This window comes from Genypterus blacodes, unplaced genomic scaffold (assembly GCF_046128005.1).
Source record: "Genypterus blacodes isolate CSIRO-AG114 ecotype Tasmania unplaced genomic scaffold, CSIRO-AGI_Gbla_v1 ptg000003l_1, whole genome shotgun sequence".
Lineage (NCBI taxonomy): Eukaryota > Metazoa > Chordata > Actinopteri > Ophidiiformes > Ophidiidae > Genypterus > Genypterus blacodes.
Genome location: NW_027466817.1, coordinates 3,787,180 through 3,807,615, shown reverse-complemented (window position 1 = coordinate 3,807,615; position 20,436 = coordinate 3,787,180). Strand labels below are relative to the sequence as shown.

Below are 20,436 nucleotides of genomic sequence, written 5' to 3'. Positions count from 1 at the left end.
CATATTGCGCACACATGTACTCGCACACCCACGTCTGCAGATTGACAGAGAAACAATGATTCTCCCAACAGCTCGGGACAGCCAGAGCTTTAAGAGGCTCGGAGCAACAGATGAGCTCACCCCTGCTGAAGCCTTTGATCACGCTGAGACTCGTTTCACAGTGTTGTCAGTCCACTTTTAAATTAATCAATCCATTCTACAAACATGCTTTTCAATAAATCACTAAACTGAGTGTTTGTGCATGCCAGATGTTATTTCACACGGGTTGTACATTAAATCAAAGCAGGCAGTTTGGTATGGAGTCACCTAGTAAACAGTGACGTGTGCATTTATTCAGCCTTTTTTTTTTTAATATTTCATTTGACTGTCAGCACTTATTTATATAAGCATCCACAGGACAGATGAGCCAATTTGTTGCTGGATTCTCAAGACAGGATGCTGTGTGTATGGCATACAGTCTTATGCATGTGTATCTTTTATTGCAGTGTTATTTTGTGTTGACCTTATAGTGCATTCAACAAGATACTAGATTTACACAGACCTCTGCTGTAAGGCCCAACAATCAGCTATTAATTCATATGCCAGACTTAGATAGATAGATATCCTCTATTAAACCGGGTGTGTACCATAGATTTGAATTTGAGTTGAATCTTACAATGTCAGGGAAATGCAAAACATATTCCTTTATGCATATTCTGATCTGGATGTGCCTCACAGTGTGTTCCACTCTTCTTTCACTCACTTGACACATTTTCATTTGACCTATCTGACAAACAAGGTGCAACTGTGATGATTTATCTTCGGTCTTATATAATGTGAAACACTTAAACGTCAGAAACAAAGAAACTGCTGGAGCTGCTGGAGGTATTTCTTTCCATATATCTTTATTAACTGTTATTTCATATATATTTTTATATGTCTTTATTCTATACAGGCATATTTATTCATACAGTCTTTTATTGACATACATAGGGCTTACGTAACCTTAAGAGGTACAAGAGATAAGCAAAAGGAAGATTACTTCCTTCAGAAGATATTTTGGCATTTAACAAGACAACAGGAGATCACATTATAGACACACACACACACCCACACACACATACACACACACTCACAGGTTTGAAGTACAGTATACACATGCATCACAGCATGCACACATACAGGGGCTGAACACCTCTACCGATTCTGTCAAGTGCGCACACACACACACACACACACACACACACACACACACACACACACACACACATACACACACACACACACACACACACACACACACACACCCACACCCACGCCCACACACACACACACACACACCTCACACAACTTCCTTGAAGATAGGAGACCATTTTTCACAAAGTAGATTACACCAATACCAGAATACCAGACTATAGTAAATACACATGTAGATGTACAGTACTCGCCATATTTCGACTTCTGCTCCTAAACAAACACACTCACTGACGCTCTCTATCACAGACACACACCCACACCAATATTTGGTAAAAAGTAAAGAGCAGTAATGTCGTTTTTCAGACTATGATGATATTATTTTCTGATCCATATTTGGTTTCTGTTATGATCAGAGTGTGAATAATCAATGATCATCAGCGCTTAAGTCACTTCAATGTATGTGACAGTAACTAAGCTCAGAAGATCAAGATATTGTCAAATAAATATACTTCTTGAAAAATATGATGAATGCACATTGTTTGTTTCGTCTATGATCTATTCAAGCTACTGGACATTACAACACTCTCTCTTTAACACACACACACACACACACACACACACACACAGACATTAATGTAAATACCACACAGTTTGTCACAGTGTAAGGAACTCATTGCAAATGTCTCTTTCATCCAAGAAGCCATTAAATAAACATAGACAGACAGTCAACATCAACATTGGAATATCAGTAAAAAAATAGGAACATAATTGTTTCATATATTTGGCTTCAGTAACAGATGTAAAAAGATACCTGAATTTTGCTACATATATGAATCCTTAACTTAAAAATACCAATCCAACAAGTGAGACTGGATTGAAATCTAATTACTACACCAACTAAAACAAATATGTGGTTATGGATATGGAGCTCTTTCAGCATGTAGGCTGATGGGTCATTTGATCAGCAGTACTCAGAGTTTGGGTGACATGGTTAAATGTCAAAACGAACACAGCATGCATTGTACTTTATCTCATTGTATAAAATGCGTCACAAATGGCTTCTCCATTCAAACAAGAGGTGGGAGAATGAGCGGGCACTGGAGATAGTCAAACTGGGCAAGTTACACCACAAAACATGCTCAGAACCAAACTGACCCGACCGATCTGAACAAAGCCACTGTGGTCACAATTTCGAGATTTGGCAACGAGAAAAGAGAACAAACGTAAGGTGATGTATGAAGAGGCAAAGTTGGTGTATGGTAGCCCCTTGTCCTGTAGTTTTGCAGTGTGTCCAGAGGAGGGCGCTTTAGGTAGTTATAGTGACGCCTTCTTGGTGTCCGGGCTTGGTCAGACTGCATTTGTGACAATAAAGTCTGTGTGTCCTTCATTGCGGCTGGGCACTGGGGTGATGCTCTTTAACAGGCGCTGTGAATGGAGAGAGAGAGAGAGAGAGAGAGAGAGAGAGAGAGAGAGAGAGAGAGAGAGAGAGAGAGAGAGAGAGAGAGAGAGATTGATACATCTACTAGTTGAAACAGAAATGGGCAAACAATTCGAAAAGAAAAACATAAATTAACACAAAATAGGTCAAAGTTTTCTTATACAGCCTTTTGCCTCTGAATGAGTTTGGGTGAGTGGCAGGCAGCAGCGCTCATAATACCTTGGGGTAATTTATCACAACAAAAGGTTGGTGAGGTCGGCCTATGTTGAATTTGTAGTGTCCCATGTACCGTTTCAGTATGAGTCCATGTTATGTCTCAAACGCAGCAAACTCGATCAAAACATTGTCTGCCACAAAAATGTGCTGGAGCAAGAAGAGAGAACAAAAAAAAAAACCCCGTCGAGATCACAAACACACAAACCTCAGACTCGTTACTGTAACGGGAGAACAGTTTGACCTCACTCTGCCCCACTACTTAAACAGATGCTATCTCTCCCACACGTACACACACACACACACACACATGCAAAACACACCTCGTGTGTTGACAGTGTGTGTCAGTGGCATTGTGCAGTGCGCACAATGTAGACTATGACTATTGTCAATAGTGTACGATAGTATACAACAGCCAAATAGGGTCTGATTACGTGTCTCTCTGGTAATTTCTCCCTCCTGTCATCTGTTCACACACAAAACAATACCAATAATAAAAATACTAAAGATACTAAAGATACGGTAAGGAGCTGAAGCTGTTTAAGTTGCAGCCAAAGATGAAGATACTACAAATGATCTGTTCCTGTTCTCTGAAGGTTTCATAATACAAGCAGCCCAGCAGAGGCAGGTGGTCAAACTGAGGCTTCTTTGCTCTCACGCAATCTTCGCACGCATCATATTTTAGACAGCATCAGCCTGGAGAAAAGGCCACATTTTGAGTTCAAAATACATTCAGATGTGCTCTCAGGTTGAAGCAGGTATTGGGGATAAGCTTTGAAATCATAAATATACGTATCAATATCATTTTTTCATGTATGTTTGCTTGAATTGGGCCCCCATGACTTAGTGTTTACTATGGCCATGGTGTTCAGCACCACAGACAGCGGGCATTCTGTACAGCAGGGCACCAATGTTGTAGGTGTATACAGTATGTGCGCTCGGAAAGTCGTTCCTGGCAGGCGGCATTTCTGTTGTTACATTTCATTTGAGCGTACATGCATAACTGAACGTGTGTGAGAGATTAAAGAGGTCTTAGAGGTGTGAGGGGTCTTGCTAATCTCTGGCCTGCATCTCCTCTTTTCTCCTTTGATCCTGATCTCTAGTCACCTGTTCACAGCAGAGCGGTGGACCCTGACAGTGCATGAGAAATGTCAGGAAGATACACAAATGGACCAGAGACAACCCTCTTTCTGGAGAGGTGCCAGGGTGTAAGAGAGGACAAAAAGAAGAGTCAGAGGACGAAGGAGAGGAGAGGAGGTACCTGTTTAAATGTGCCCTTGGCCCGGATCAGGTAGAAGACCATGTAAGTAGGCACGCAGATGAATGAGGAGACACCAATGCAGTAGCCCAGGACGGTGGTCCAGGGTTCATATTGGTAGTCAAACAACTTAATGTCTGGTGGGAAGGCCAGGAAACTGATGATGATGAACTGGACACAGGGATGAACAAATGCAGCCGTCCGTTATTACAAGAATCACACGTTGGCATAAAGAGACTATTGTATCCATCCATGCTATCTATCACAGCTTCACACTCACACTGCAGTTTAACTTCAAACAAAAGCATGGCTGGTTGGACTGAGTCATCTATGTGCCCATGTTATGCATTGTTTAAACACACACACAGTTAGAAATGTATCTGGCCAACATCTACATGATAGAAGTGAAATTGGGAAAATGATTGCACTCCATTGTGGTAAAATAAATTGTATTATTGCAGATGAGGCATTCTTCATGTAGTTATTGGAGTTTACATTCCATTTTTTCCCAAAACGTTTGTCACAACTGGAGCAGCTGGTAACAACACTGGCTAGTGAGTGCAAGTTCAAATGTGACATCCATTAAGTCAACTATTATTTCATGGGTTTAAAAGTAAAACTCCATAGAAGCAAAAGTTGTTCATTTACTTACTTACTACCTTGTAACCCACATATGCATCTGTGCTGGCACATCTTATCTCAATGTGCGCCTCTTCCCCAACTGCTGTCCAATTCTCAGGGAGGACTTGTATGTGTCTGTACATGTGTGTGTGTCGGTGTATGAACCTCACCATCAGAAAGATGGGGCAGATGGCCACCCAGCAGACTCTCCAGAATAAGCCCGGGTAGAAACCAAGCATGGATTTGACGTCATTGCAGAAACGGTTGGTACCTGGAAGACGTCAATGAGGACAGAGACAGTAAACCCATAATCCATAATGTCAGGATTGTGCTTGACGGGAAAGAATGTTAAATAAACCAATCGGACATTTTGTATTATGCAACTCCAGTGAATGGAAGTCATTCACATCAGAACGTGACTTATTTTCAGTCATATTGTTAAAACAACTTGCTTGCCACCACTACTGTCATATCAGTACGATCTACTATCACCGCCAGCGTTTACCATAGAACCAGGAAACGGCGACAACTTCGAGCAGGACCACAGTGATGACTGCAGGGCCTGTAGCGTATTCCTCAAACAACTTCACCACAAAGGCACCTCCCTGACAGAGACAGAGGAAACAGAGGAGACAGACGAGACAAGTTTCAACAGTGTGAGGTTACTGGACATATTTGTTAATTTGTTGTCAATTATTTAGTCTTCCCCAGGCCTAGACAGCAACATTGCAACCCAGCATGATCAGGTGTATTCTGTGACCTGTCATCTAATGGGTCAACTGATCCATAGCAGTCAGAAATTATACACATTAAGTGAATTCCAGGAGACAACTTTGACGACTTATTATGAATCAAACTTTACAATCTGGGAATTTTGGAATCACAGCAACAAAAAAATCACTTCAGGCAACAATCATTTTGATTTGAGTGGATACTGCTCCTCATCACACTGTCATATCAATAATTTGTAATAGATATTGTTTTCTTATCAGCTTGTAGGTTGGCTTGACTTACATATGTGATCGTGGTGAGAGCCCCAAGGTAGCAGATACACACCAGGACAAAGACAAGCTTCTCTCGCCTCTTAGCCAGGAGATCGGGGAATTCATCCAGCATAGCCGTGACCATGCCCTCCAAACCTGCAAACTGAAGGAGGAGACCAGCAGGAAAGGAGACTGAAAAGGGGACATATCTTGACTTAATATACTGAAGACATCAACCAAACATATCTTTATAAATATGAAAAGACAGCAATCAAACACTGTGGAGTCTAAACAAGCCCTAATACAACCGTTCCCTCAGTCATCTATACAGCTATTGAAGAAAGAGGAAAAATATGAGGAGAAACGCTCCATCAAACAAAACAAAAATCATGTACACCAACAGGGTTTGCAATAATATCCTCAGTCATAGAAAGGAGGAGCACAGCAACACCAACACTGATTCGACATAGATTATCAGCAACATGATAAGAGCCTTAGAATTCTGTCCAGCTGGATGCCTCGGAGCAGATAAGGCACGCGGATACAAGATCACAACGCAACACCGACATCAGAGTCCGATCATATTGTTTTTGTTGACTGTTGCTGACTAACCGTGCTATCCAGACCCAACATTATGATCATAAGGAAGAAGATGATGGCGAAGAAGGTGGCAGCAGGCATGTTTGCTATGGCTTCTGCATAAATGATAAAGAGTAGACTGGGGCCTGAAGAGAAAAGAGTTAGAGAGAGAGAGAGAAATATGTAAAACGACAAACAATGTGCTTTGTGCTTTAATATGTGAGCTAAATCAAGTCAAATTATAGTTTGGTAAATGTGTCGGTTCGCTCCTTTACCGGCATCCTTGGCCACAGTGTCCACATCCTGTTGCCTCATCTCTGCCATATAACCCAACACGGTGAAGATGACAAATCCAGACAGGAAACTAGTGAGACAGTTTATCGAGCTGGTGATCATTGCATCTCTGGGTGGGGGGGGGGAGGAGACATTTGGGAAGTTAGGGAAGTTAGTTATCTGTCTGTAATTTTGGCGGTGAATAGACCTTGAAGCAGCACGGTCTTGAACCATGTCATAGAATTCCAACAGTTTGAGAAAGTCTGTAATTCTCACCTGAAACAATTGTTGTGAAAAGGGTTGTAGCTGGCAAAGGCGAGAAGCACGCCGAACCCTGGACCGAGAGAGAAGAAGATCTGAGCAGCTGCATCAATCCACACCTAAGAAAGAGCAACAACACAACAAGATGTGACAATGTTTGTCAGTTTTTAGATCATAGAAACACGGAATATCTTGTTATATAGCACCCAATCACATACACTAGTGCTAAGCAGCTTCTGCCAGTCTGGTTTGAGATAGAAGACGACGCCTCTCCAGGCCCCTGGCAGAGTGGCCCCACGGATCAGCAGCACCAAGAGGACCAAATATGGGAAAGTAGCAGTCACCCAAACCACCTAAAACACAGAGAAAAACATTATTTCATTCATTCAATTCATTCAGCAAATAAAGGCAGTTTATGCTGTTTTAGATTTATGTGGAACACTTTTTAAATATGGTCTCAAAATGGAGTAGTAATGACTGACAGATAAGATCAGGTTTACAAAGACCACCACAGATTAGGGAGTGGAGAGAACGAAGCCCCGCCCACATGCTTCTTTCTTGGTTTATTCTGTCATCCACATGTCTTTTCCCTCTCCTGCTTCTTTGACTTCTCATTAAAATTCCTAACTTTCTCCCTCGACCCAGTGTCCCGTCCACATTTCCCCACAGACCAGGGTCGTATGTCCTCACAAAGACACACTATGGGAGCAACCTGACTCATTTGCACTTTACCACAAATGGTAATATGAAGATGAGATGAAACATTTATGATCCTTGATGGAAATTGGAAAGGGGGAGGAGGAAGTAGAGCATTTTCTTATCTTCTCATCTTCTTGCAGCCTTTCTTTGCTACTTTCCAGTACTCATCCTGCCTGGCGAAATGGAGGAGTAGCAAGAAACGTATGAGGCTGCAACAGAAACTAACGATGAAGAGGAACTGACAGCAGCGTCATCAATAATCCTGTTCTCTGTCTCCCTGTGTCCATACTTCTATCCATCCACTCTCGCCTACAACTAACCACCCATTACGCCTCCCCTCAGTGTCCCCTTGCTTGCCTTTCCAGATGTCTTGACTCCCTTCCAGATGCTGAAGTAGACGATGGTGAAGATGAAGAGCAGGCAGAGGGCCAGCTGCCAGCTGAGAGATCCCAGGTCGTGAAGACCCGGGGAAAGGTGGACCTGCAGCACCTGGCGACTACAGGGAGGAGGAAGGGCGGGAGGGGACGTAAGGGAGATGTTGAACGGGATGCCAAGAGGGAGCAACAGGAGAAAACATGATGACGACAGGAGATTCCGGAAGAGAAGAAGAAGAATGAAGTGGACAAGAATACAGGAGACAAGGGAGATTGTGAAAAACAAATAAGGACAGGGATCAGATAGGCCCACACAGGCAAGTGGAGGAAAAAGATCAAATGGAAGGAGATGTGGATGTGAGGAGAGGAGCAGTAGAAGTACAGAATTGAAGGAAGGATGTGATGCAATGGCAAGAATTACACAATCAAGAAAGTGAGAAGGGATTCAAAGAGGAGAAAATATAAGGTGCAAAATAAATGTTTGTCCAATATGCAAGAAATCCCTTGACAAACAAACAAAAGAAATGATCGGTAATAAATAAAAAGAAGTAATATGATTAAGGAAAAACAGATACAGATATTAAATTAAAATCACCAAACTTTAGAGCAAATCTACATCTATAAACAAAGTTTATAAAAAAAAACACAGAGCAAAAATAAGCTGTGAAGTGAAGAGTGGAGTTAACATCTGGGCACAGGTTAGAGAAGCACACAGAGCTCCAACTATAAAAAAGAAAAGAGAGACGTGATTTATGTTGAAAACAGGAAATTCTGGCGCCAGGCTGAGTTGTGGAATTTGTTACTAAACTTGTATTAGGAAAAGTCAACCACGGATGAACCCTGAATGTGGTTCAGAGAACGACAGATAGATACGGTCTAGTGAGCAGCAGATAAGACTGAGCCAGGAGACATTTAGGAAACACCAAGGACTGTCCCCAGGTACTTGAGAACAAGATGGACATTGTTTTCAACACAGCCCTGGTGTTAAGTTCCATGACAAGACCTTTCCTTTACTGTACTGCACGTCTCTGTGGAAGAGTCAGGTAGCTTCTCAGAAATCACTTTGTCGGAATAAAAGCACATTTTCAACTGCTGGAAGCAATCTGGGAACACGATTCCCCTATTTTATTTTTACTCTCTGGATCTCCACATCCTCCTTGAACTCACTTAATAGTTGACATTTAAGTTTTTTTGAGTGCATTTACTGAGATCTTATCTATCTTCTATCAAGTTACTGCAACAGATGTTTGATTGTTGAGATACTGGAAGCAGATGTTGCACTTGTATCTCGACTTAACTTTGTACAAACTCACTCAAAAGGGGAATCTTGGGGACAGTCTGTCTCACAACATATGAATATTGTTTGAAATTCTAACTAACTTCATATTATGTGCATGTACTAGTTAGTTAGTTGTACTAGTCTAGTTAACAACTATATTCACTACTTCACAGGAGGAACACTGATGTTTCTCCTTTGTTTTCTAATGTCTAATCTGTACTATTAGTGAGAATATGATACATTTTCTTCTCTCCCCGGCAAACACAAGTGATTCATACTCTCAACTACAAAGAAGCTCCACTGCCAAAACACTGAAAAGAGGATTTTTTTTAGAATAGGGCCTGAAATGCTCGTAGATCTGACTAAAGCCTGTGATAACTGTCGTAAAAGTCGTCCTCCCTCCTTCATTCGACGCTTCCCCTTATCCATCTACATCCAACTTACATGCACTTACGTATAGAACTCCTCGGCAGGGGAGATGGAGAGGTTGGACCAGGTGACGTTGCTGTCGGTGGACATGTACTGGTTACAGTTGGCGGTGTTCCAGCTGTTGGTGCAAGTGGCCCAGGGCAGGACGGCCTGGAATGAAGACATTAGGTAATACAAAGCCCAGGCCATGATGGTGTTGTAGTAGAAGGATACGTAGAGGTCGATGAAAAAGATGGCAAAGCCTATCCCTGCATGAGAGGAGGAGAAGGGGATTGTAGGGGGGGGAAAGAGGTATTAGAGCTTTTATACAATCACAGAGAGGAAAAGAGAGAGGAAAGGCACAATAATTCAAGAAGAGTAAGTAAGAATGAAAGAAATGACGAGATTCCTCCCATCTCCGTTCTGTTTTAAGGTATTTGACACCACTCAGTCACTCAGAGATCTCACAGGGCGATCAGCGGTGTTTTAGTTGATTCAAGTCGCTCTTGGGCGTGTGTGTGGGTGACATTTCTGAACAACAACAATTTACATACCATCAGATTTCGGAGCAGCTGGCATTTGGCATGGAAATGTGACAATTACCATAACAGAGAGTGTGAGCATCTCACTACGCTTACAAGGAGCTAGTGATGCTCTTCAAGGGTAAATGTGCCGACGGGGTCAAGGAAGTTAAATGAGCCGTCTCTCCTGCTGTCTGCCCTTCATCATCAGAAAGTATTTTCTGTGCTCTCATTCCCAGTTTTTCAGTGAGTAAGAGTGTCTTTCTCCAACTCCTCTGTCTGTTCTGCTCTCCTCCTCTCCTGCTTACCTTTAAAAATGGGGCAGATGTGCTTCCAGATAGAAATGCAACCGCTGCGGTGGTACTGGCCGAGGGCGAGCTCCATGTAGAATAGAGGCACACCTCCGAACATCGCCATCAACAGGTAGGGCAGCAAAAACGCACCTGAGAAAGAGGAATAGTGTGGGGGCGAGTAGGGGAAGACAAGAGTGCCATTGAGAGCAATAACCCAGAATAGAAGGTGAAACAGCGGGACAATGAGAGGAGAGTAATTGGAAGGGAAAGAGAGTTAGGGAGTAATAGTAAAAAGTAAATTAGACTCAGGAGAAACGCTTCTTATTCACTCTTCAGCTGTAATCGCAGCAGTGCTCTAAATTATTTACAGTGATGAACATGAAATTACACTATACACAATCTAAATCCCACAGTTTAGTGTAAGTGCTGTGTAATTTACACAACCAGAGTCCACTGGAAAACAACAATATCAGCTTTGCCTGTTTCATATCACTCTGCATTGAATGTGCTAAATGGAAAACATACAAAGAAATCCTGTATAAAATCTGACAAATGACAAATTCAACAGCTGCAGTGTTGGCTTTGCTATTGCCAAGCGAGGAAACACGACTCCTGAGCTCTCATTTCTACCCTGTGAGATGAAAACATGCAGGAGTGATGAAAGGAGAATTAAAGGCTGGACTCTTAGGAGCAGAGGAGAAGCAGGATGGCAGCCAGATCCTTGGACCCTTCAACGCCACATGCTGAGTTTGATAACAAATCTCTCTCTTTCTTTCTCTCTGCTTCTTCTCCTTCTTCCATCTGATTATCGATTTATTTTGCCTGTGTGTGTGTGTGTGCGGGTTGGCGTGTACATGTGCGCCTGTCTCTCTTTGTGACACCAAAGCTAAAGATAAGAGTTGATTGAGCAGCTGCCTGGGAGACAGGTTATTAAGCAAGGAGAAAGAGACTGACGGGGTTCTCATAAAAACCACAATTAATACTGTTGCCTCTATCAAGTGTCTCCCTGTCCCCATCTCTACCTCGCTTGGCGGGACGCACACACAGAACACAGGAAATTGCAAAGATTTTATTATTGCAAATTCAATAAATGTACAAAGGGAGGCCTGTTTGCCGCTAGGTGAAGATTGTGTAGTAACGGCGCACACGGGCAGCACAAACAGACTTTGTGTAAGCAGACGCTCCCTGTTTTTTTTTTGGTGCCTCAGCTTGTGTAAGACATGAGCTCAAGTGTAAAGAATTACAATTAACTCTGAACTGAACTACAGCCTTGCTCACAGCGAAGGTCTGTGCCTTGAGACATTAGGCTGGACCAGAGATCCTTTCTCCATCCAATCTGCTAATGTGGAACATATAGAGCAGTAATGTGGCGTACCTAACAAATTCTTTCTGCGGCTACGTATGTTCACTTTTCAATTATTGTGATGTCGTGTTTTATAATCATTGCAGGGAGTTCAGGGGAATTTGATTTCAGAGTGAGCTCCTCATTTACAGAAGGCAGAAGGCTGAAGTGAAGGTGAAACACACTGATTTCAGGTTGACAATCCTATGAACCTATGACCTTTCCTCACAAATGGCTTATCCTTCTTATTCTTATTCTCCATCTCCACCCATATCTCTTCTTTCTTGCACAGTTTCACTGCCCTACACCTCTTTTATCTCCTCACCTCCTCCATTCTGGTAGCAGATGTAAGGAAAGCGCCACACATTTCCCAGGTCCACAGCATAGCCAATCACAGAGAGTAGGAAGTCCATCTTCTTGTTCCAGGTCTCTCTGGGCCTCTCCAAACTGGTTTGTTGGACCACCAGAGTCCTGAGTTCCCCAAGTGGCACGGAGGACCCAGTCCCCGCTCCGGGCACAGAGGCTGTACCCCCAGAGCAGGCTCCAGTATGTGTCTCCTCCCCGGGGCTCTGAGGGGTGGACGTGGTGAAGCCATTGGACACCTGCTGTCCAGAGCCGGGGGTCTGGGATTTGGGTCCTTTCTCCGCAAGCCCATCGGCCAGCATTAGTCTACTTTTTTCTTTCTCTTCTCCCTCCTCCTCTTCCTCTTTCCCTTTGTCTCTCTCTCCCTCATTCTCCTCTCCATCCATTTTCAACATGCTCGTCATCATCATGTCTTTCGTCTCCATTGTGTTGAGTGGAAGTTGGCGTTGGTGAGGCACTTACGGGAGGAGAGAGGTTCTCAGTGATGATGAAGGCAATGCGGCACTGCTGTCTGATATGGGGCCCATCAGGGGACCAGAAGGCTCAGAGGAAGATGGAATTGGTTTAATTACTATAGAGGACAAGTTTAGCAAAAATGGGACATTTCTATTTGAAGGCAGGTGAAGGAGACGTGGGGTGACGGGGCAGAGAGGGGACAAAGTTGATTGAGTAGAGAACAGACAGAGCGACGTGCAGGGCAGGAGAGCGATATTTGGAACAGGATGTTCCAGCAGAGCAATTACGAGAATCTTGGATCTTCTCCACGAATTGCTCGCCCTTGGAGACACTCAGTGATGGGACTGTGGTGCGAGACAAACTGCAACACAAACATAAACACTTTGTTACTTCTGTTTGAAACCATTATAAAAAATGAGTGTCTTTCTGCATGCTTCAAACCTAGAAAACAGGACAATGATACACAATTTCGGAAAGAGCATTCGAGCTCATCGCACATGTGACCACAAAGTCAAATCTTTCTGAGCTCAAACTGATATTAAGAGAGACATATACTTATTTTTCTTATCTGATCGAAACCACGGAATGAGGAGAAATGAGAGTATATATACACTCACAAGCAAGAATTTGAAAGCCAACAATAAAGAAGAGGAGCCTGCGGAGAACTGACAATCATTTCAAACATGAAAACACAAGTTTCTCCTGCAGTTATTTACTTGAGTCAATTTGTTCTTATTAGCTTTAGGGGGGAGAAATAAGCAAACAACGAGTTGTAAAACAAATTTGAATATAGAATTTTGCTCAAGGGTTGGTGATGGTGGTTGAACTTATTTTTATTAAAGTACAATTCATTTGTGTGAAGTAATATTCTTTGAGAGCAACTGTGTTTTCTGCAGTGACCTCCATCAAATTAGGTCAATAAGTAATAGACAAAATAGCAAATATTTCAAAATTTACAATATTCAAATTCTAAGTGCAAACTGCAGAAAACAATTTGAATTTGAAACCCCACTATGTGACATTTAGATTAGATTGTTTACAAGTCTTTGCCCAACTGCAAATAGAAGTCAGAATGTAGGAAGAGCAAATTTACATAGAATGTTATTATCTTGATTAAGAACGACTGCACTTTAAGAAATGTACTCCTCTCCACAAACTGACCAGCGTGCAGCCAAGAGTCTGTCCTGTATCTGAACGCAGCGCAGCAACAAACACTGATTAAACTCCCATTTTCCAAAAACCTTTTTTAACACAGTACATGTTTAAATCCTGAAAGCACTTCCAGGCTCTTCGTTCTCATCTCCAGCTCCCGTCCTTCAGACTCACACTACAATACACTACTTCTGCTCTGACAAAATACTTTAAGACACAATAAGAACTGAACTATGTGAATACTTTCAATCATGAAGAAGCATGAATATTAATAATGTTCTGCTCTCCCCTGCAGTTGCCCGTTTACTCAAGACAACACAAGACACACATATAGTAACAGCTATCACACAATAGGAGTAACCGCTTAGATTTACATCTAACCACATGCTCAAATAAAATAAACATTACAAAAGAAGATCAACATTACTGAAATATGAAACATTTGTCTATCTTCATTAACTTTTCATAAAGGTTTAGACAAATCTTCAGTTGCCATGGTAATGTTTTTAACATACTAAAAACTCACAAGAATCTCAAGAAAAAGCACAAACATAATAATAAATAAACATATCTTATCACTAGCCTCATGCATCATATACATTACCTTTATGAGATGAAAAATGAGGACAACAAGCAGCTTTTAGATATGTGCCTACAACATATAAGCAGCAGCAGCAGCAGCAGCAGCAGAAAGAAAGTTCTGCCCCAAACTTAAAGAATCCTGTGTTATTACGAAAACTTGCCGAGGGAAGCAGCAGCCACTAGCACATCAGGACACGGTGTTTGCCCATTGAGCTCTCAGACCCTCTCATTTCCCTCTCTCTCTCTCTCTCTCTCTCTCCCCCCCCTCTCTCTCTCTTTCTCTCTCTCTCTCTCCCTTTTTGTCCCTCTCTCACTGCCTTGCAGCCACACACGTTTCCGCACATGCCACATTCAGAGACGCACAGACCATCCAGTCACATGAGAGATGGATGCATTGATACAGGCGCTCAGACAAACAGGGAAATATTTATCCCAACACGAACAAGCAAACTTTGAAGTTTGGTGGGTGAGAGAAGTATCACTAAAACGTATACACATGCGCCCACACACACGCACACGCACACACACACACACACACACACACACACACACACACACACACACGCACACACACGCACGCACACACACGCACGCACGCACGCACGCACGCACGCACGCACGCACGCACGCACGCACGCACGCACACAGTTTGTTTGTTTGTATGGAATTAGTCTACTTTCACAGATGTCCATCTTTGCATCGTCAATTAAATAGAAACACTTCTGTCCACCAAACATATCCACCACTGCATTTGCTTAGTTGGCATAGTAAGGTTTTGATGCAGAAAGTTTGAGGGTTTGAATCCCTGAATCATCACACTGCACGTACTCAGTCCCAGGCTGTGGCAGTGCAGGGAAGCTCCAGGGTCTGTGTGTATTTCCTCTTTAATACTCCCACAGGCTTTTTGATTTAAGACTTGTTGCACATAACAACCGTGTATGCAGTTTAAATGAAGACATTTAGGATGTAACAGTAACAGAGAACTTAAACTGCTGCTACTGACAGCATGCAGTTACTCTCTTACACACATTTACGATCACACGGGTGAATAAGAGGTATTTACATGATGGACCCTGTTACTGTTCTAATCATTAACCAATATAACAGCTTATCTGAGTTCTCTCTTCTGAAATCCCAAAAGGGCAGCAGGGTTTGTATGAGAGTCTGTTTGGAAACCTCCAGGCTATTCCTAAGTTCATTTGGACTCCTTTGGCTAACATTTACCACATTACAGCCAACAAACCTTTGCTGTTTATATAACGATCTCTGTGAAGAAACTGACCACAAGGAGAAAAAAAACCTTATCAAGTTTTAGTTTTAGTCTTTAATCTGACTCGGATATAAATAAATCATTTGAAATACTTGGTCTTATAGCAATTTCTTGCCAAATAAAGGAATGGTGTGTTTGACTGAGTGGGAGAGCTTTTGCCAAGTGTACTCACTTACTCTTGAGTAAGGTGGGAACAGATGTGATTATTTGATGAATTGTGTGTGAATGATGGAAAGGTCAAAATGCATTAAAAGAGCCCATGTAGTGAAAAATCTAGGAATGTTGAATTCACGTGGAAAAGAATGAGGATGCTTTCTTTGAACGTGCACGACCAATAACCTTCTGCTTTGCTGTTGCAGTTTGATATATTACTAAATTCACTTATTTAATGTCAAACTCCTATGAAAAAAATCGGCACAATTGGCCAAGCAACTTGTTGAAGCATCATGATTCATGTCAGATGTATCTTTGTTGCTGTTTCCCTCGCCTGCCTGTCACATGCCGCCCACCGGCCAATCAGTCACTCTTCTCCCCAGAACCGCACACCTGATCTCCATTTCCCCGCTAGTTCCCACAGCGTATACTGTATGCCAGCCCATTTGCCTTTGTTTCCTTCCTAGATCGTCTGAAAGAGTTTCCTGCTCCTTCTGCCTGGAATTGTGTGTGTCTTTCAGTGTCTCGTCAATAAAGGCTGCTGTTCAGTTATTCCTGTGTGGCCCTGCATGGAGTAGAGTCTTCCTTGCCCCTAATCTAAATATAACAAGTCACTTGCAGGCAATAGTTTGTTTCCCCCCATTTCAAGCCATCAGTTTGTTTGATAAGGGGGATGCATAGCAGAAAAACAACAAACTCTTTGTTTTTGCAACTGAGCTTTTCATACCTTTTCTGAAAATGTTTACAATGCAAATAACCACTTAACTTGTAACTCCAACTTTCAGCTTTGAAGGAAAGACCACAGTTTAACTTCCTAATACTGAGAGAGGACATAGCTTGACAGTAAACATTGCTGATACATTTCAAAGGACAAATAAGACCAAAACAAATAGATGATAACATGCCCTGAAGTCGAAACTTACTTCCCTCTGCTGTGCTGTGATGACACAAGCAGCCGGGACGTGGACCCGTCAGACATTCAACTCAATAGAAATACACAAGAGAGGGGTTTGTTTCATCCAATCAGAGCTTCACCACAGGGAAGTGCAGCTAAATGTGGATTACAGGCTTCTCTGATCATTGATCTATATAAGAGTGGATACGGAATCTAAACACGGAGGCCCATTCAATTCCAATGAAAACTGCTTACTCCGCAGATGCACTGAAAAAGATATCTGCTTCCTACTGCGGTGTCAGTAATAAATGCAAAAAGTACAAATATAATAGCTTGTTATACCACTTGATGTCTTTTGTAAAGGCTTTGAATTGTTATTTTGGGGGGGTCCAGGGAATGACATCACATGATCTGCAGTTTCAACTGTTACCACTGGATAAGAATCACAGCAGCTGTTCCTGTGAGCATGACTGGGATGATAGGGGCTCAAATACAACATCATCACATTTAAATAAGAGTGATTACAAAATGATTGCACAAATTTAGATCACATTTATAGAAGAAACACATACAGCTTGGTAAGGTTCTCTCACATTTCTCAATACATTCTTTTGGGGGGAAATGATCAGCGTGTATTTGCCTCTTCATGGTTGAACAGTCAGAACAATCAGCCTTAAAATATTTCCCTCCACTAATCCTCACACTCCAACACACTCTGCATAGCTTAGCACTCCAAATGAAACATTCCTTTACAAAATCGCAACCTTAACACCAAACAGAGAGTAAAAAATGAGAAATTAGTGAAGTTGCTCCAATTGATAGGGTAAATGCACTGTACAGTACTTATACAGTCATCCAAAGCGCTTAACAATGACCTCACATTCACCCATTCATACACTGTAGCAGGTTCATACCATGTAAAGAGCCAACCTGCACATCAGGAGCACTACAAGGGTTCAGGAACCTTCCAATCTCTAGACAACCACTCTACCATGCTGACGCCCCCTTTGATAGTTTGTATTTCATTTAATACAAAATCCATGAATTTTATACATCAAAACATACATAAAACTTCAAAAAGGTCACACATCCTGTCCAATATTAAATCCTTCACTCAGTCACTTAGCCTTGTCTTATACACACACATACAAAGTTTGTTTTGGCACACATCATACAAAAATGTATATATAAAGTCACAGGTAAGGACTGATTGGAGGAAATACTTGTGTATTTCTGACGATGAACCAACAGGTAATGAAACTCTGGGGTGTAAAACGACAGAGATGGTCTTACCTCAGTAATGCAGCAGGAAAGCCTCTGTTGTACATGGACTGTCTGGTCAATTGGTGTCCAAGACGTTGCCTGTCAGTGTAGTCTAAACCCAGTCACACAAATCACACATGCCCAGGCTTACGACGGACCGTATTCTGCTCTGCCTGGCTTAAGACACCAACACACATATTCAAGCATGCATGCACCCCCCCTACACACACTCAATCTCTCACACACACTCACACACTGAGCTTTAGCAAAAAGGTCCTTGCCCCTAATCCAAGACTCCTTGTTGCATATTCATAGGAGAGTCATAGAGGTATATGAGAGAGAGGACACATAAATTAAAATATACAAAATAGAGGTGTGTGTGTGTGTGTGCGTGTGTGTGTGAGAGACGGGGACAGAAAGAGAGTGTGTTCCATAGTCTCAGACTGTCTGTGTCCTGGTCTAACTAACCCATTTACAGCCACCTGCAACCTACTGAGCCACAGGCACCCTGCCAGGTAGTACAGTCAGTCTGCTTAGCCTCATTGTGTGTGTGTGTGTGTGTGTGTGTGTGTGTGTGTGTGTGTGTGTGTGTGTGTGTGTGTGTGTGTGTGTGAGTGAGAGATGCAGATTTAAAAGGGGGACCCTAGCAACACACTCATTGTAATGTTGACAATAATATATAATCAGACTCTCTCTCTCTCACCCAAACACACACACACACTCACACACACGCATACACACTGTACTGTCATTCTTGTTAAAAGCTTGTCTGTGCAAGTGTTAAACGTCATTCCAATCAGCATCAACTGAAGTATTAGGTTAATCCTCATTGCAAAACACACAAATCCAAACAAATCCACACACACACACACACACATATACACACACACACATATACACACAGACAATGGAAGAAGGGGAAACAAGTGGAAGAGAAAAATGAGAGCAGGTGTAGAGTCTTGTGGGCAGGCTAATTCCTCCTGTCAAACAAAAACAGCTGAGCAAAAACAAAAATCCAAAACAAAACAAAAACAGCTGGACATAGAAACAATCATATAACAAATTTTTGAAGTCAGGGCTTGTAAATCAGGGCAGAGTGGTTCAGAAGTTCACCATTCTGCTTTGTTCTGCATCCATAAACGTATAGAGTGCAGGTACAATAACTTATAATTTGCTATTTGAACTGGTACTAACTATGGCTGCATTCTATTTAGCAAGGCTAGTGAACCATAACAAGCACCGTACCAGTCGCTGACACTGGCACACCTGAATGGAATGCAGCCATGATTAACAATGATCCATTACACCTGTGATCATCCAGCGAGAACAAGTTAAAATGGTTCACATGAAGCTGTAGTATCTATTGTGACACAGGTAGTTTGCTCTCCATCTTTAATCGATATAAGATTTAGATTAGTCAACAGTGTCATAGTGTTTGCTACAGTTAAAAGCAACTGTTTACATTAGCAGCTGTGGGTCAAAAAATTAGATTAGCCAAATAATAACACAAGAGGCATTCAAAGACAATAGGACAATGTTCCCTTAAAGCTTTACCTTGAGTTGTAACCACATTGACATAAGGTATAAAGCAACCTGTGCAAACGTCACTGTGCAAACATACATGAGGTACTGTGCTGTCTGTACTGTTTACATTTTCAAAAGATGTTTATTCCCATTCATGTTTCAAACTGTCTTTTTTTTTTAAATAAACATTCCGTTCCCCATCCAAATGAAAGAAAATACAATTTCTCTGAGGGATGATTTCTAATGATTAAAATGTTGGCCATGTTATCTGTTTATTCATCTGTCAACATTCAGTTGTCATAGCACCATCTAGCTACCCCATATAGCAAGTGCATTCTTAAAAAATGTACTAAAAGTTGTGTGGTTGGACATGTCCCAATCTTTGGTAATAATTAGTTGGAATTCACCAAGTAGAGTATAATATTCAAGCACTGTGTTAATATGAATGTGATTTATTGAAATTGCAACCATGAAATGTTGATTGAACATTTCCCTCCATTTCTTCCCCTCGTGGCTCACTGACATGATTTCTAATCTGCAAAACATGTCTTACCTTTCTAGCTGATCCTCCTGTGGCCAGACGCATCCCACCGCTTCAGAACTCTCTCCTTGTCCAGTTTGATTTTCCAGTTTCAGATTTGTTTTTGAACGCAGCTCAGGTCAGTGGGATCAGTCCTGGTTTGCAAGTTTCGGACAATCCAAGGTACAGTATGTCTACACACACACACACACACACCTAACTTACTATGTAACCTATCTCCATATTATCCTGATTATTCACTATCTGTGGTGGTTTATGCCAGGCTGAGTGTGTCAGGAGTGTGACGTTCACAGGTTAGCAAGGGACTGCAGGTGTGTTGCAATTCTTGCTTCATTACTGGGCGTCACTACAGGTGGACCTTCCTCTTATCAATATAACACTACTATGTTGTTTTGCTTTGGTTTATGTTGCCAGTGCCTCTCTACACATGTTCGCTTGGGTTCTTTGCTCTTTGCTGTTTTTGAGTGGTGAAGGTGATATTGTATCGGTCAGCACTCACTCTCAATCAAACACTCTTTC

The 20,436-nt window shown here is 42.0% G+C and overlaps 1 protein-coding gene across 1 annotated transcript; it reads right to left on the bottom strand.

Moving 5' to 3' along the window:
- Window positions 1-1,366: 1,366 nt before the first annotated feature.
- On the bottom strand, window positions 1,367-14,516 carry slc6a4a (solute carrier family 6 member 4a). The gene is made up of 14 exons (XM_076144547.1): window positions 14,294-14,516; window positions 12,044-12,898; window positions 10,392-10,526; window positions 9,609-9,831; window positions 7,859-7,997; window positions 7,021-7,155; window positions 6,818-6,921; window positions 6,544-6,671; window positions 6,302-6,414; window positions 5,721-5,852; window positions 5,212-5,311; window positions 4,877-4,977; window positions 4,089-4,256; window positions 1,367-2,601 (listed from the first exon to the last, which is right to left on the bottom strand). The coding sequence occupies exons 2-14, from the start codon at window positions 12,504-12,506 to the stop codon at window positions 2,524-2,526; spliced, it is 2,019 nt and encodes a 672-aa protein (XP_076000662.1). The 5' UTR covers window positions 12,507-12,898; window positions 14,294-14,516; the 3' UTR covers window positions 1,367-2,523.
- Window positions 14,517-20,436: the final 5,920 nt, after the last annotated feature.

Coding starts and splice junctions, on each gene's coding strand:
- slc6a4a (XM_076144547.1), bottom strand. CDS start 12,506: ATGGAGACGAAAGACATGATGATGACGAGCATGTTGAAAATGGATGGA. Junction 7,156..7,858: donor GAGTCAAGACATCTGGAAAG/GCAAGCAAGGGG, acceptor TCTGTGTTTTAG/GTGGTTTGGGTGACTGCTAC. Junction 6,672..6,817: donor TTTCACAACAATTGTTTCAG/GTGAGAATTACA, acceptor CCCCCCACCCAG/AGATGCAATGATCACCAGCT.